The sequence below is a fragment of the Emys orbicularis genome, chromosome 7, assembly GCF_028017835.1.
Source record: "Emys orbicularis isolate rEmyOrb1 chromosome 7, rEmyOrb1.hap1, whole genome shotgun sequence".
NCBI classification, from domain to species: domain Eukaryota; kingdom Metazoa; phylum Chordata; order Testudines; family Emydidae; genus Emys; species Emys orbicularis.
Window position 1 is genome coordinate 85,421,924 of NC_088689.1, and position 12,442 is coordinate 85,434,365.

General features: G+C 51.0%; 1 protein-coding gene across 1 annotated transcript in view; it reads right to left on the reverse strand.

The window, feature by feature from the left end:
• Nucleotides 1-897: 897 nt before the first annotated feature.
• HEMK1 (HemK methyltransferase family member 1) overlaps nucleotides 898-12,442 on the reverse strand; it is a 48,835-nt gene continuing 37,290 nt past the window's right edge. The window contains exons 7-11 of the mRNA XM_065408337.1: nucleotides 10,751-10,800; nucleotides 7,898-8,003; nucleotides 5,047-5,142; nucleotides 1,742-1,855; nucleotides 898-1,399 (exon numbers count right to left, since the gene is read on the reverse strand). Coding sequence (XP_065264409.1) covers nucleotides 1,300-1,399; nucleotides 1,742-1,855; nucleotides 5,047-5,142; nucleotides 7,898-8,003; nucleotides 10,751-10,800 — 466 coding nt within the window. The 3' untranslated portion in view covers nucleotides 898-1,299. The remainder of the gene's footprint in view (nucleotides 1,400-1,741; nucleotides 1,856-5,046; nucleotides 5,143-7,897; nucleotides 8,004-10,750; nucleotides 10,801-12,442) is intronic.

Consider the following 12,442-nt stretch of genomic DNA (forward strand, 5'->3'; position numbering starts at 1 on the left):
GACCCCCCCTCCCAGAGCCAGCACCCTGTACCCCCTCCTGCACCCCAACACTCTGCCCCAGCCCGGAGCCTCCTCCTGCACCCAAACTCCCTCCTAAAGCTTGCACTCCTCACCCCTCCTGCACCCCAACCCCCTGCCCGACGCTCAGCCTAGAGCCCCACCCACACTGCAACCCTGCAACCCCCCAGCCCAGAGCCTGCACCCCCTTCCAAACCCCAAACCCCTGCCCCGGCCTGGTGAAAGTGAATGAGGGTGGCTGAGTGAGTGGGGTGGGGCTTTGGGGAAGGGGCAAGGCCTCGGGGAAGGGGCGGGGTAGATCCTGGGTTGCCCGTAGATTCAAAAAGTGATCTTTGGCGTAAAAAGGTTGGAGACCACTGCTCTGGAGCTAAAATAACAGGACCTAAAGTAACAGGACTCTGGAAATAAGCCAAGGATGCCAGAAAGAGCTACGCTTTCTAAACACAGTCCTCAAGTCTTCAGATACAAGGCTTTCCCCTTTCTGTCTAAAACTAGATTTGCCAAAGAAAGGAGTCGATTACCACTAAATTCTGGTTTAAACCCATCCCACATCTTCCTCACAAAGCATTCCATTATGGATCCCATTGTCTGAGCTGTAGAATACTGCCCGTTTGGGAATAATGGCTGCAAACGTGCTGGTTTGTTACTGAAAGGTCGCTCAGGAGAGCAAGACTGTGCATGCTGGCTTGTTGTTGGAGGGCTGCTCAGAAGCGACAGGCTGCACTCGGTGCTTTGTCATGGTAGGATCACTCAGGAACACTGGGGGCTGCGGGGACAGAATTGAATCTGAAGCATTAGTTCTGGAATCTCCGAGCATACCCGCTAAAAGAATTCATAGGCTTTGAAAGTGGAGGTTTAAAAAATAATAATTAAAAAGAAACAGACCTACCAACAATCTTAAGTTCTTTTTCCAGGGCAAGACCTATGCTGTTCATTATGAACTAAAAGTGCCATTTGATGCATGGAGAAGTTGTATTTTTACCATATGTATTTGCAGCTTCAACAAAATGAGATGCTTGGAACTGAGATTCCCTCTATGCTAGGTTCTCATACCTATTTCTTGCTTTAGCTGACTGAGCTAATAATCTGTGTCCGACCGTCTGTGGGAGCTGAAACACCTCTGCAGACTCGGACCCCTGCCCCACCTCCTTTCTAGTGATCCTCCAAGTGAAATTCTCTGTCAGCAATGGATGCACCAGTGACCATCTGAATAGATCAGAATGCTGGGAAATGCAGTGGATGGCCAGGTTCCTGTTGCTGTGCAGGGATCCAACAGACGACTCAGCAAGAAACTCCAGGGAGATGATCGCTCGGACAAGCAAAGCTGTTCTTGTTGATGCGGTCACCTGCTTTATGCTTTTGGATGTGTAGGAACCTTGGCCTGTTGGGGACAAGAATGAACACGGCATTACATTTTGCCAGGGAGAATATGAATCCACACCCATCATGTAAAGCCACAATTTTCCCTGAAGGATAATCCCATCAGATAATGTCAACACTAAGATGAGTCAGGAATGCTTGGCACTGCCCCCACTTCAAGATAAATTAGAGGTTTGAGGAGTTCAAAGGATGCAGGTGTTTAGGAAGGGGGTGCACTAACTTAGTGACTGAGTCCCTCTGAGTTTAACCTCAAGACAAGAGGGTGCAGAGGGAGACTGTCCCCAGGGCTGGATGCAATTGCACACAGTTGAAGGGAACAGTCGGAGGAAGAGAAAACACTTACTTTCCAAAGAAGTCCTTGTGGGTGGCAGAGACGGAGAGGGACAGGTCAGGGTGATTCTGCAGCCAGTTCTCCACCATCTCTGGGTGTCTGGGATCAACTTCTAGAAACACACTCCTGAAAACACATGTGTGGGAACGTGGAGAGGAAACAAACACATTTTGTTTGACCAGCTTGGAAATATCAGACTCTCTTTCCTAGGATGGTCCAGATAATTCCGTGGAAGGATCCAGTTGACCAGCTTGTTTGGCCTGTGAAATTCTGGAACGCAGTGACCTAACAACCAACCGCACTGGACTGTCCAAGCAAAGTGGTCATGGAGCTAACAAATGTAAGATACTAAAGAAACCTTTACTTACAGTGAGTAAAGGCTGAGTTCAATAGGACTCCTCATAGAGTAAGGTTCTACTCAACCTGCGTAATTAAAGCACGGCCACTGAGATGCAGGCTTGGGATTATGGCCTGTGAATCAGTAAACCTATAATAGAGACAGCACTAGCTATGGACTCCAAAGATTTAAGGTAAAGGCAGGCTGATGGCGAAGGGCAAGCTCTAGGCTACAAACTGTAACTGAATGATGGCAGTAACAATTCTCCTCTTGCATCAGTTGGGTGGCACCAACTCCCCATGGGGGATAATCATAAAAAATAATTGTATCTGCAAAGCATCCCCACCAAGCTGCTTGGAGCCTTGCACATGAAATGTCTTCATAACTCAGCCTGAAAGAATCACCCTCATAAAACGACCAATCATAAGAACAGCCATACTGGGTCAGACCAAATATCCATCTAGCCCAGTATCCTGTCTTACGACAGTGGCCAATGCCAGGTGCTTCAGAGGGAATGAACAGAAGAGGTAATTATCAAGTGATCCATCCCTTCGCCCATTCCCAGCTTCTGGCAAACCAAGGCTAGGGACACCATACCTGTCCACCCTGGCTAATAGCCACTGATGGACCTATCCTCCAGGAGTTTATCTTGTTCTTTTTCTAACCCTGTTATAGTCTTGGCCTTCACAACATCCTCTGGCAAAGAGTTCCACAGGTTGAACATATAGCAGGGGATCGTACAAAAGAGAGAGGGGGACGGGGAAAGGATCTAGATAGGAGGAAGGATAGTCTAGGGGTTAGGCGCTAGCCTGGGACTTGGGAGACTGCGGAAAATTCCCTTCTTTGCCACAGACTCTGTGTGACATTGGGCAAATCTCTCTGGGACTCAGTCCCCTCTTTAAAAAGGGGATGGGAGCCCTGCCCTGCCTCACTAGCACTCAGATACTATGGTAATGGGGGTCATCTAAGTACCTAATATAGACAGAGATGAGGCTAACAGGGAGTGGGTGATGACGGAGGCCATTGCAGTATGAACGACTGTGAGCCTGAGGCACTAGGATGAGGGGAGAGGGCTGGCCAGACCTGAGGTACACAGGGGTCTGAGTCCCCTCTCACAGCACCTTCACATCAGGGTAGCCGCACTGAAGGCAATGCCGTTAGCTCCTAAGGTACACCACCAGTGTGACAGGAGCCTTTATCTCCAGGCTGCTTGTCTGAATCTGGTCACCTGACAAGTGGTGCTGGTCTCAGTCCAGTTCCTACTGGACAGGGACCCAACCCAAAAAAGCCACCACCTTGCCAGATGGCCCCCTTGCCGGATGTCTCAATAGAGAGGCCAAAGACTAGCTGGGCCTGAACTCTATACTCTATCTTGCATCCATTGATGTAGGTACTGCAGGTTGCGCATGACTCACATCAGCAGGGAATGTGGTTGGAGGTTTGTGCTGCTGCTGCTCATACTGTTCCAGCTCGGTGAATACTTAGGGCACGTCAGTTTCCAGAACTGTCAACCCAGCAGCTTTCAGCAGCTGTAAATTCACTCCAGTATCAAAGGGACCTTGGAATATAAAGCTCTCCATGTACACAGGTAGTGTGTTTACGGCTATCACTGAACTATCTGAATTCACTCCTAGTTTTCTGGAACTGATTGCAGCCGCTGACAGTTTCGTAGGCTACACCAAACTGCAAAAAAAGAGCCAAACCCTAACTATATGCTCCTCTGAAAATCCCCAAACCTTCCCACACTGAACACTTTCTTTACCTCAGCCAAATTAATTACATGCCTGGATTTGGATCTCATTCCTGACATTAAAAACTCTCTCCCATCAACATGGGCTCCACCTTAAAATACAAAATAAGCACTCTACAGAGCTTAATCCTGGGAAACTCTGAAGAGGATTTTGTGCTTCAGTGGTCAATCAAAGCTCTAAGAACGAATACAACTCCATGTCTGCACCCCTGTAGCACAATGACACTGAATATTCCTGTTCCAACGTTGCACAACAGGAGATTTTCAATTACTTCTCTTGAGCTGGTAAAAAGTCAGGACTGTCACACTAGACACTTAGGGCTGGTCTACACTAGAGGGGAGGGGTCGATGTAAGATATGCAAACTTCAGCTACGCGAATAGCGTAGCTGAAGTCGAAGTATCCTATTCGACTTACCCCGCTGTGAGGACGGCGGCAAATCGACCGCCGCGGCTCCCCCATCGACGCCGCTTACTCCTCCTGACGAGGTGGAGTACGCGCGACGATTCGGGGATCGATTTATCGCGTCTAGATGAGACGCGATAAATCGATCCCCGAGAGATCGATTTCTACCCGCCAATCCGGGCGGGTAGTGAAGAGTGCCCTTAGAATGTCCTGACTAAGTTGAGGGCTACAGTGCTGATCTCTAGTATCCCATGAGGGACATTACAAGGTAGCGAATGGAAGCAGGGAATCTCCTGGTCATTTATCATGGAGAAGATTAATCCCTCAAGAAACAACCCCTGGGATGTTTCCCCCCCTCCCCCCGGGATGTTTTATAAGATATCTTACCACAGTCCATAAATATCACCGACCCAGGGGTATCTACAGTGCTTCTCTCTCCAGATATCTCTCCACTTAACTGTTTTCTTCTTTTCTGCTCTCCCTTTTCATCTCTTCCCCTGCTATTCTCTTCTCTCTGCTTTTCCTCATTTCTTTAAGTTTTAGGTACCCACTTAAATAATGACCAGGCAACAATACCAAGCATCACCAGCGTGATGCATAATCCCCTGGCTGATTGTATTAATATCAGTAATTCTTTGCTAATGCATGTGACATTCTTATGTTAAGAGGGAATGGCTTTTTTCCCCTCTTTTCTTATGTGCATTTGACTCCCCCTCGTATTTGCTTATATTTCTGATCATAAAAAATATGAGGTGGGAATAGGCAGAAGATATGAAAAGTCAAATGTAGATAGGCATTAGGATTTTAGTACAGCATCAGCGCTTACCCATGATCCTTCAGGATACAAGGAGCCAGAGCCAGAATTTTTTTGATCACTCTCATCCCATCATTTCCCCCATCCAGGGCACCAAGGTCCTCGTAGCTGGAGGTTGAAGACAAGGGATGAAATCTCTCCATTACCCACCATTACACACAGCAGTAAAATGTGTTGTTAGTAGCATCTTCCACTGGGAACAAGTACTAGAGGGGTCTCTTGGCACATGGCACATGAAAGCAATGGCTTGTGGGGCTGTGTCCCAGTGGAAAGGTCACAGTAACTTTGGAATCTGTAAAGAGGGAAGTTTGTAAGATCCCTCTGGCGACCCAGATGGGTGGTATGTGTAATAGAGGAAGTTATTCGGAGATTGCCACTGAGACTAGGCTGAGAGAGTCTTGGGGCAAACATCATCAGGCATTCCTGATCTCCTGTTGACAGCTATAGCACTACTCCTGCCAGTCACGTTTAATAATAACAGCACAGTAACTCCTCACTTAACGTTGTAGTTATGTTCCTGAAAAATGCAACTTTAAGTGAAACAATGTTAAACAAATCCAATTTTCCCATAAGATTTAATGTAAATGTGGGGGGTTAGGTTCCAAGGAAATTTTTGGGGGGCAGATAAAAGGCATTATATACTGTACAGTACTGTACTGTGGTGGGGAGGTGCCCCGGCTTATCTCTGGGGCTCAGGGCTGGGGGTGCAGGGTCTGGGAGGGAGTTAGGGTGCAGGTGCGGGTGGAGGCTCAGGGCTGGGGCAGGCAGGAGGTGCAGAGCACTTACCTGGGGCAGCTCCTGTTTGGTGCAGAAGGTGTGCAAGTGGCTCTGCGCAGCACGGCACCGCCCCCATGGCCGCGATTCTGGGAGTTGTCCGTCCCCGTCCCCCCCCCCCCGGCAGGCAGGGCCACCTGGAATGCAGGGGCTGCAGGGCCCTGGGCTAAGGGGGCCCCAGGGCCCTGGCCTGCAGCTCTAAAGCCCCTTTCAGAATGCAGTCCTGCGAGCACGGGCCAGAGGATTCAGGAGGAGCAGGGGCAGCCGCGCAGCCAGCGGCCGGAGAGAAGCGGCGCTTTCCCCTTCAAAGCACCGCTTCTCTCTGGCCGCTGGCTGCGCGGCTGCCCCTGCTCCTCCGGCCTGTGCTTGAAGAGCTGCATTCCGAAAGGGGCTTTAGAGCTGCAGGCCAGGGCCCCGGGGCCCCCTTAGCCCAGGGCCCTGCAGCCCCTAAAGCCCCTGCATTGCGGGTGGCCCTGCCTGCCTGGGGGGTGTGGGGGGAGAAACGGGACAGCTACCCGCTCGCTCGCTCCCTGCCTGCCCCCCCCCAGAAAGTCCTAAGCGCCGCCAAACAGCAGTTTGGCGGCGGGGGAAGCGCTGGGAGGGAGGGAGGAAGGGAGGGGGAGGAGGCGGAGAAGAGGAACTTGTGCAATGCTCAAGTCAGCCAAACGACGTTATAAGGGAGCACTGCACAACTTTAATCGAGTATGTTCCCTAATGGAGCAGCGACGTAACTTCGAAACAACGTTAAGCGGGAGGACGTTAAGTGAGGAGTTACTGTAATAGTAATTCTTAGCTCTGGCACAGGCCTTTTCCTCTCAGAGTGCTTCACAAAGGTGGATAAATGTTTTACCCCCATTTTTCTGTGAGTAAACTGAGGGGGGAGAAGTTAAATGATTTGTTTCCGGTGCCACAGAATATTCAGGGCAGAACGTGGACTAGAACCCAGGTCTCCTCACTTGCCATCTGGTGCCCACCACGCTGCCTTCTCAGCCTAAGGGCACTCACCAGAACCACAACTCACTTGGCCAGTAGGTGGCATTATTATTATTCAGTGCTTCAATTGAGCCACTAGGAAGGTGCAATTATGTCACTGGTGCAAAAGTGAGTAGGCAGCAGGACAACGTATCACTTTTTCTCCTGGCTCAAGCACTGCCAACAGCCAAGTTGAGCTGCCATCTAACCTAACACACTGTGGGATACAATACAGAAGGATCTACCTAGTTCAGAAAAATTTGAATTTGCACATCATTACAACAGGAAGTTTCCACCTTTCAGGGATGGGGGTATTTTGTTCTGTTTTGGGGGGGGGGAGGGGAGGAGAGGAGGGGCGGACGTGGCGGACTGGCATCATGCCAGATGTTGGACTCAGGAACCAGTTCTAACCTCCAGTTCAATCAGTTTTGTGGGAAACTCACAGGCAAAGAGGAAGGTGATGCATCACATCACTGGCCCAACTACTGTCCCCAAATGGCCTTACTCAGAGTTTTTTCATTAGACAAAAGCCTTGTAACAGATGGTGGCTCTTGTTATAGCTATCAATGGAAAGCAAGTCAGTTCTAAGCTCTGCCCCTCTGAGTTGCAGCTTGATTACTACAGCTGCTCCATTCAACCCTGGGGGTATCACTACCCAGGAGACATTCAGGAGCGTACTGCGGTGAGTTAGCATGGGAATGTGCCAGGCATTCAACACCACTCCTGCTCTCCCAGAAACAAGGGAAAGTGTTTCCAGCTCACAGACCCCTTCTCTAAGTCATGTAGCGTTTTCACATGTCTTCTGTCCAATTCCTCATGGTATCAGAAGTAGGCAAGCTCACCAGGGAACAAATGGGCCAAGAGGGAATCTCTGAACTAGGTCTGAAGGAGAGAAAATACCAAGATCCTCAATTTGTGCAGGAATGAAAGGGACGGGCTTCCAAATAAGTGTATTGTCAGGTGGTTGCCCTTCTTGGACTGCATTCCACCACTCCCCATCCCCGACGGATATCTCCTAACTTGTTGGTACTAGACCCCTGAAACTTCTCCACAGAGAACAGAGAAGGGTGAAATAATGCATGGGAAAGAGAAAGATAGAAAGGTCTTATCTGACCACCTGAGGATCTCTTCAGCCAGGTGAGTCATGTCTCCATGGAAGACATAAGGTGGGTTACTGACTATAGTGTCCACAGGACCCCAGGGGAGGAGCTGCTCCCAGGAACCTACAGCAGAGAAAGAATGAAAACCAAATATCAGCCATACCTATATACCTTCAAAGCTCATTACCCAAGTAAGATCTTGATAACAGCAACTCTATAGGTACAAGTTTGTCTCTCTCTCTGTGGATAGGATTTAATTTCACATTTTGTTAGGCTAACCTGAATTGGTCCACCTTCCCACCTTAATTTAAAGAGCACGTCTACACTGCAATCCCAAGTGATGGCATCTTGGGTGGACAAGTCTGTGCTTGCTTCATCTATGTTAGCACTGCTAAAAATGGAAGTGTAGACATGGTGGCATGGACTTAAGTGCAGGCTAGCAATGAGAGTACGTCCCCAAGGTCCTGGGCGGGCTTGGACAACCTATGATGATGCCCATGCCATCATGTCTAGCCTGCTATTTTTAGCAATGCTAGAGCGGGTCTGTCCACCCAAGCTGTAAATGCACCTCAGGCTGCTGTGTAGACATACCCACAGAATAGGATAACAGAGAGCTAAGCACATGGAAAGAACCAATCATTCACACAAACAATGTGCTGCAACACAATGCCTTGATGTAGTGGAGGATACCGAATCCATCTGGATCCAGAGTGAAGAATACCGTATCCATCTGGATCCACAAATAGAATTTTAGGCTGCACAGAATTACTACAGTTTGAATTTGTACAGAACACCGGGGAGAACACCCCTACTCTTCCTTAAAGAGCTATGGGAGCACAAATGGTCAGCACCTCGGTTACATGCGTATGTATGAGACACCACCCCCCACAGCACAATGCTTCCCACCGCCCAAGTGGGGCCAGTTCCAGGGAGAAGAGTGTCACATACTGACTCATGAACCCCACTTCCTGCAGCACCCTGGTTTTCTTTATACATCTCCAGAGGTGGATTTACCATTAAACAAACAGTGCAGTGGCATGGGGCTCCCAATGACAGGGAGGCCCCCAAAATGCAGGACAAATCTCATCTGACAACCTGCCCCCAAGTCCCGGCCGGTGGCACAGCAGGGCTCAGGCAGGCAGGCTGCCTGCATTCCGCGGCCGGTGACCCCACGCCGCTCCCGGAAGCCGACGGCTGCTGGCACGACTCTGCGTGCCCTTGGCGGGGGGAGGCAGCTCTGCACGCTGCCCCTGCCCCAGGCAGCACACGGAGACCTGCTGCCCCCCTCCCCAAAAGGGGTGTGCAGAGATGTGCCAGCAGGAGTGCAGCAGGGCTAAGGCATCTCCCTGCCCGCGCTGCCTCCCTCCCTCCATGCCGCTCCCGGAAGCGGCCAGCATGTCCCTGCGGCCCCTGGGGTGTGTGTGTGTGTCTCTGTGCGTTGCCTCCGCCCTGAGTGCCGACTCCGCAGCTCCCATTGGCTGGGAACTGCAGCCAATGGGAGCTGCAGGGGCGGCGCCTGCAGGCAGCGGTGCGCACAGACCCCCTGGTCCCCCCTGCCCGCCTAGGAGCCGCTGCCAGAGGGGTGTGCCGATCACTCTGGGAGCTGTGCCGCCCAAGGTAAGCCTCGCCCCCCCGATCCCTCTTGCACCCCAACCCCCAGCCCAGAGCCTGCACCCAAACTTCCTCCCAGAGCCCGCACCCCTCACCCCCTCCCACCCCCCAACCCTCTGCCCCAGCCCAGAGCCCGCACCCAGCCTGCACCCCAACCCCAGTCAAGGTACCTCACTTTATATTCATTTATTTCCTATTACTTATAATATAGGAGGAGGATGAAGAAAAAAAGAATGAAAAACGGGGGAGGGGGGGGGCGGAGATAAGAGAGAATGTTCTTTTTCTTGGCTGGGTCCCAAGGGGGGCCCCCAAAAATGAAGCTGCGTACAAGGCCCCACTAACTCTAAATCCACCACTGCACATCTCCCAGCCAGGCAGTGACCAGGCCCAACCCAGCTTATCTGACAAAGCTGCAGACAGTATGGATATGAAGGAGTGGAAGAAAAGGGAAGGAGTTGGGAGCTAGGGAAGATGTTTGTGGGACTGGGGGGAGCCGAAGGAGGGGCAGAGGATGGGCATTGAGCTGGAAAGAAGGGAAAGAGGTGCACATGTACAGATTTGCCCTTGGGGAAAAATATCAGATTTGTTTTTTAAAGCTGAAGCAAATTCCTGGAACCCCTCCCTGCATATCCCGGCACAAAGACTGTGTATCTGACACAAAGGGCCACATTTTGAGAAAAGGAGGCTCGAAGTCCAAATATAGCTATGTGCACTTACCCCTACATATGCAATCACCACAACTGCATGCACAATGAATGCTACTGCACACACAAAAAGGCATCCATTTACCCATTGGGTTACCCATCTCCAGCAACTGCATCTGCAAATGTTAAGCGCACAGTTGTGCACACATTCTCCTCTGTGCACTGGTGCCTCTGCAAACTGAAAGTCCGGCCAGGAGAGCTTTGAAGATACAAGCTTGCACTGAAGAGGCTGACTCTCAGTTCTCACAGTATGTTTCCTGCTACTCCAATACTGTACTGACACCTGATATTCTACAGCAGCGTAGGGACCCGTGCCCCTCTCATGTGCACAGTGTGTTACCGGTTTGCAGTCAGCCATATGCACATAATGTGAGGTGAGATCTAAGCATAGCAACAATCAGAAACATGCACATGCCAGAGCTGTCTCCTGAGTTACCCATCAGCCAGGATTAGGTCATTCCTGCCCCAGTTGCCTATTGTTTTCATGCCCACCTCCCCTCAGTAAAGTAAAATGGAGAAAACATCAGGGGAGGTAGAAATATGAAAGGAAATTACCGGAGAAGACATTGTAGCGAAGAATTCTTATCCTGTCCTGTAGCTGCAACCTGCAGGCCCAAGAACAGAGAAAGGTGAGTGTAAGAGATACACACAATACCACACTCAGGTCATTCAATGGCACATAATTAAGGCTAAGATTTTGTCACGGAAATTTTTAGTAAAAGTCAAGGATAGGTCATCAGGCTTTCGTGACTTTTTCTTTATTGCCCGTGACCTGTCCCTGACTTTTACTAAAAATATCCCTGACAAAATAGGGAGCCCAGCTGTGGGCTCCCCACACTGCCTGCAGAGGTTGGGCAGCTGCAGGGGCCCCTCCAAGCTCTGGGGCTTTGAAGAACCCCCAGTGGCTCGGAACTCCAGGGGCCTGGCTCAGAGCTCCGGGTACCCCCGCCATCTGCGGCAGCTGGGACCTTTGGGGTATGCCCGCAGCGGCTCAGAGCTCCTGGGTCCCCTGCCCCGCACGTCCACCAGGAGCTGCAGGGGGCCCCCGCTGCCTGCGGCAGCCAGGAACTGTGGCCCTGCCACCCGCGGCAGCTCGGAGCTGCGGGGGGCCCCCAATGCCTGGGAGCTGTGGGGGGCCCATGCTGCCCGAGGCAGCCAGGAGCTGCAGCTCTGCCATCCCTGCTGGCTGGGAGCTCCGAGGGTGTCCCCAAGGCCCATGTTCACTGGGAGCTGCGGGGGGCCCACGATGCCTGCTGCGTCCCCACAGCAGCTGGGCACTCCGGGGGGCCAGAGAGGGGTGACCCTGCAGCTCCTGGCTGACAGGGCTGAATTCACAGAGGTCACTGGAAGTCATGGATTCCGTGACTTTTGCGACCTCCATGAAAAAATCATAGCCTTGCACATAATTAAATACAGGATATCACACCTACCCATGCAAACCCCTGCCACAATCTGCAGCAGGATTACCACTCAGCACAAAATTTGAGGGAAGTCATGAGTCTGTTCTTTGCTTGCAAAGCAATTAGGTGCAAGTATTCAAAGCAGAGCACAACCTGTGCACCCACAAACACCTGTGTGCACGCCCACTGTGCACCTCAAAATTTCCTTTCAAACCCCTGTGCATACCCTTTTGTAATAAAATGGGAATCTTTTGTAATATTTGTGTGACCCCTATGCATGCCTCAGTTTCCCCTATATGTTGGCGGGGGAAAGGAGTGTTTGCTCTCAGAGAGACAGGGCAGGTTTGGAGACACAAGTGTGTGTGCTGCCTAGCTCTCTGAGCCTGAATGGGTCATTACAAAGGACTGGTCAAGGCTGATCCCAGTCGCCAGACATTGACACCTAGCAAGGAACAACCCAGAGAGAAATGGATTTCCCCATTTCTCAGCAGGGAAGCTAAGCAGGTACCCCAGCTCGAGAACAAAGGACTGGGAAGGTATGTGGTGGGGGATAAGAGTCGGCTCTGGAAAGAGTGAGGGCTCTCACCTGGGAACTGACCCAGGAGGTCAGACAGAGAGAGGCAGACAGAGCCTGAAATGGGGTTCACTTTCACTCCAGCTTGGCCGGGCTTTGGCTAACCAGACTAGACTATATTTTAACCTTCAATTCTCTGTGCTAAACTGAGGACTTCCTGTGCTGTGTTCCAGCTGACTAATAAACCCTATTGTTCTGATAACGCTGCCTGAGTGGTGCTGTAAATACTTGGCAACATGCGTTAATCCCCGAAGAGTGTACGTCTCTACCAGG